The following is a 2837-nucleotide window of genomic DNA, read 5'->3' as shown; positions in this document are numbered from 1 at the left end:
AAACATAGAGGGAAATATATATATATATATATATATATATATATATATATAGAAGTTCATTGGATATGATTAAGACATTGTGTTTCACAGCTAAATATCGGCAGTGTTTAGTACCTTGTTCAATATTCATCTCTTATGTGGTGCTTTTGTCCCCAAATTTAGAAGCATGGATCACACATTTATTTACATGACATTTACATGGCAATTCTGTACAGTGAATATAGTCAAAGCTAAATGGTATGACACACAGCAGGATTTTTTTTAAAGGAAAATTTTAAAGAAAAAAGAATTAGTGAGAATCAATACATTATGAATAACTTACTGCCATTGTGTGAATACATGATGTAATCATGTAATAATTAATAAAAAATTAACTGTAATCTGATTTGTAAACATTTTAAAACGTAATCTTATCACAAGTACTTAAAGTCCCCCTGCAGTCACAAATTTTAGCTCTTAAAACTCAAAATGACATATTTAAATGTTTTTTTTCCCATGAAAATAATTTTGTTTTAAAATGGCTTGAATGTATCTCTACACCTTTACCTCATTTAGTATTATGAATATGATGAATATGCAAATTAGTCCCGCCTCCACATAATCACACCAGCTCAGAGCTGCTCCACTTTAAAGGATTAAAAGGATTAGTTCTTCCAGAATAAAAATTTCCTGATAATTTACTCACCCCTATGTCATCCGTGATGTTCATGTCTTTCTGTCTTCACTCGAAAAGAAATTAAGGTTTTTGAGGAAAACATGCCAGGATTTTTCTCCATATAATGGACTTCAATGGGGACCAACGGTCTGAAGGTCCAAATTGCAGATGTCTTTCTTTCTTCAGTCGCAAAGAAATTAAGGTTTTTGAGGAAAACATTCGGATTTTTAAAATACAAATGTATGTACTTTTTAACCACAAATGCTCGTCTTGCCCTAGCTCGACTTCACGCATTACGTTGTCATGTTGGAAAGGTCACGTGCGGCTAGCTCTTCATCTGTGTACTCTGGTTCAGAAATGTAGGATAAGGCGAAAAACTCCATCTCATTTTCTCCTCCAACTTCAAAATCATCTGTCATTGCCGTTTTACCTTTTTTGTAAAGGGCGTTTGACTTTCTTTGCATGTTCACTTTGTAAACACTGGGTCGGTGCTTCCGCTTGCGTCACGCGTGACCTTTCCAATGAGACTACATAATGCGTGAAGTCGAGCTAGTGCAAGACGAGCATTTGTTGTTAAAAAGTATATAAATGTTTATTTTTTTAGAAAATGACCGATGGTTTGGATAGATAAGACCCTTATTCCTCGGCTGGTACTGTGTAGAGCCCTTTGAAGCTGCATTGAAACTGCAATTTGGACCTTCAGCCCGTTGGTCCCCATTGAAGTCCATTATATTGAGAAAAATCCTGGCATGTTTTCCTCAAAAACCTTAATTTCTTGAAGAAAGAAAGACATGAACATCTTGGAAGACATGGGGGTGAGTAAATTATCAGGAAATTTTTATTCTGGAAGTGAACTATTTCTTTAACTGAATTCGTAAATGCTGCACAATGGCAAGTGGCAATACTGGATAAATTATGGTAAGCTTATCAGAATTCTGAATGGATTATAGCCTAGAAAGCGGGCAAAGAACACTATATAAATAAAGGTGACTTGACACTTCTGATTGGCCATTGTGTTCGTGAAATTAACAGATATGTTTGTGATTGGCTACAATGCTCAACTCTGAAAAAACATGTTGTAAATAGAAAACCTATGATGACCAATGGTGAAAAGCCCCACAGGTTGACTGGATTGGTTACGTGTTTGTGATGGTAGGAAAGAGATGTTAATCAAATGCATAGATGGTAGGTGATTTCAAACTGCGTGTTTGAGGCTGTCTTTGGTACACTGCAGATTAGAAGAAAATGCTCAGCAATGGAGTTGACTGATGAATTAGGACATGGTTTGTCTTTAAACATATTAAAAACACCAAAAATGTAAACAATGTTAAAACCTAGATTTTCACCACAGGGGGGCTTTCATTTTTGCAATCTGATTATGTAATCTGGATTACATGTAACTCAGCACTGAGTGTTTTTTTTTTGTTTGTTTTTTTTACAAATGTAAATTTGTTTTCACTTCAACTGTATTTTTGTGACCATTTTCTTCCACTTCCCCAGATGACGGGAGTGTCAGCCTGCAGGCGCGCTCGATTTCCCCTCGATCATTTTCCTCTAATCCATCATCCCGAGACTCCTCCCCCAACCGAGACCTGTCACTCAGCATCAGCAGGCTCCGCCCCCCCATCATCATCCACAGCTCTGGGAAGAAATATGGCTTCACCCTGCAGACCATTCGAGTGTACATGGGGAACAGCGACATCTTCACCATACACCACATGGTCTCGGTGAGCAGAGAATCACTCCTAACACACTCAGACATTGAACTTTAAAGGTGCTTATCGGTCTGTTTTTTCGGATTCTTCTTGCTCTTTCTGTCAGGGCGTGGAAGAGAGCAGCCCTGCCCATGAGGCTGGACTGCGAGCGGGTGATCTGATCACTCATGTGAATGGAGAGTCTGTGCAGGGTCTAGTGCACACAGAGATGATGGAGCTGCTTTTGAAGGTATTTGAATAGAAGCATGCTGGGATTCACTGAACCATTGTGTAATATTCTGAAGTAGACCAAAGACTAATCATCATTTTGAAGAATTTCACAAAAAACATTTTGAATCCCATAATTGAAGCCATACTTTACAGTGATTGTTGTTGCCACACAGCCTCAAGTGGCTTATTAGTTTTATAAACATTTGGCAACAGCAAAATGATAATAGACACAGATGTAAAAAAATAAATGTACTAAA

At 37.4% G+C, this 2837-nt stretch overlaps 1 protein-coding gene across 2 annotated transcripts in view; it reads left to right on the top strand.

The window, feature by feature from the left end:
- The window catches only part of LOC107723058 (microtubule-associated serine/threonine-protein kinase 3-like), a 37573-nt gene that overhangs the window by 28364 nt on the left and 6372 nt on the right, over positions 1-2837 (top strand). For both annotated transcript variants that reach the window (XM_016531560.1, XM_016531559.1), the window contains 2 exons: positions 2156-2382; positions 2477-2599. In XM_016531560.1, the coding sequence (XP_016387046.1) occupies positions 2156-2382; positions 2477-2599 (350 nt within the window). The remainder of the gene's footprint in view (positions 1-2155; positions 2383-2476; positions 2600-2837) is intronic.

The sequence above is a fragment of the Sinocyclocheilus rhinocerous genome, unplaced genomic scaffold (assembly GCF_001515625.1).
Source record: "Sinocyclocheilus rhinocerous isolate Xijiao unplaced genomic scaffold, SAMN03320098_v1.1 scaffold2469, whole genome shotgun sequence".
Taxonomy (NCBI): domain Eukaryota; kingdom Metazoa; phylum Chordata; class Actinopteri; order Cypriniformes; family Cyprinidae; genus Sinocyclocheilus; species Sinocyclocheilus rhinocerous.
The sequence above is the reverse complement of the archived record's forward strand: the minus strand, read 5'-3'. Positions and strand labels throughout refer to the sequence as shown.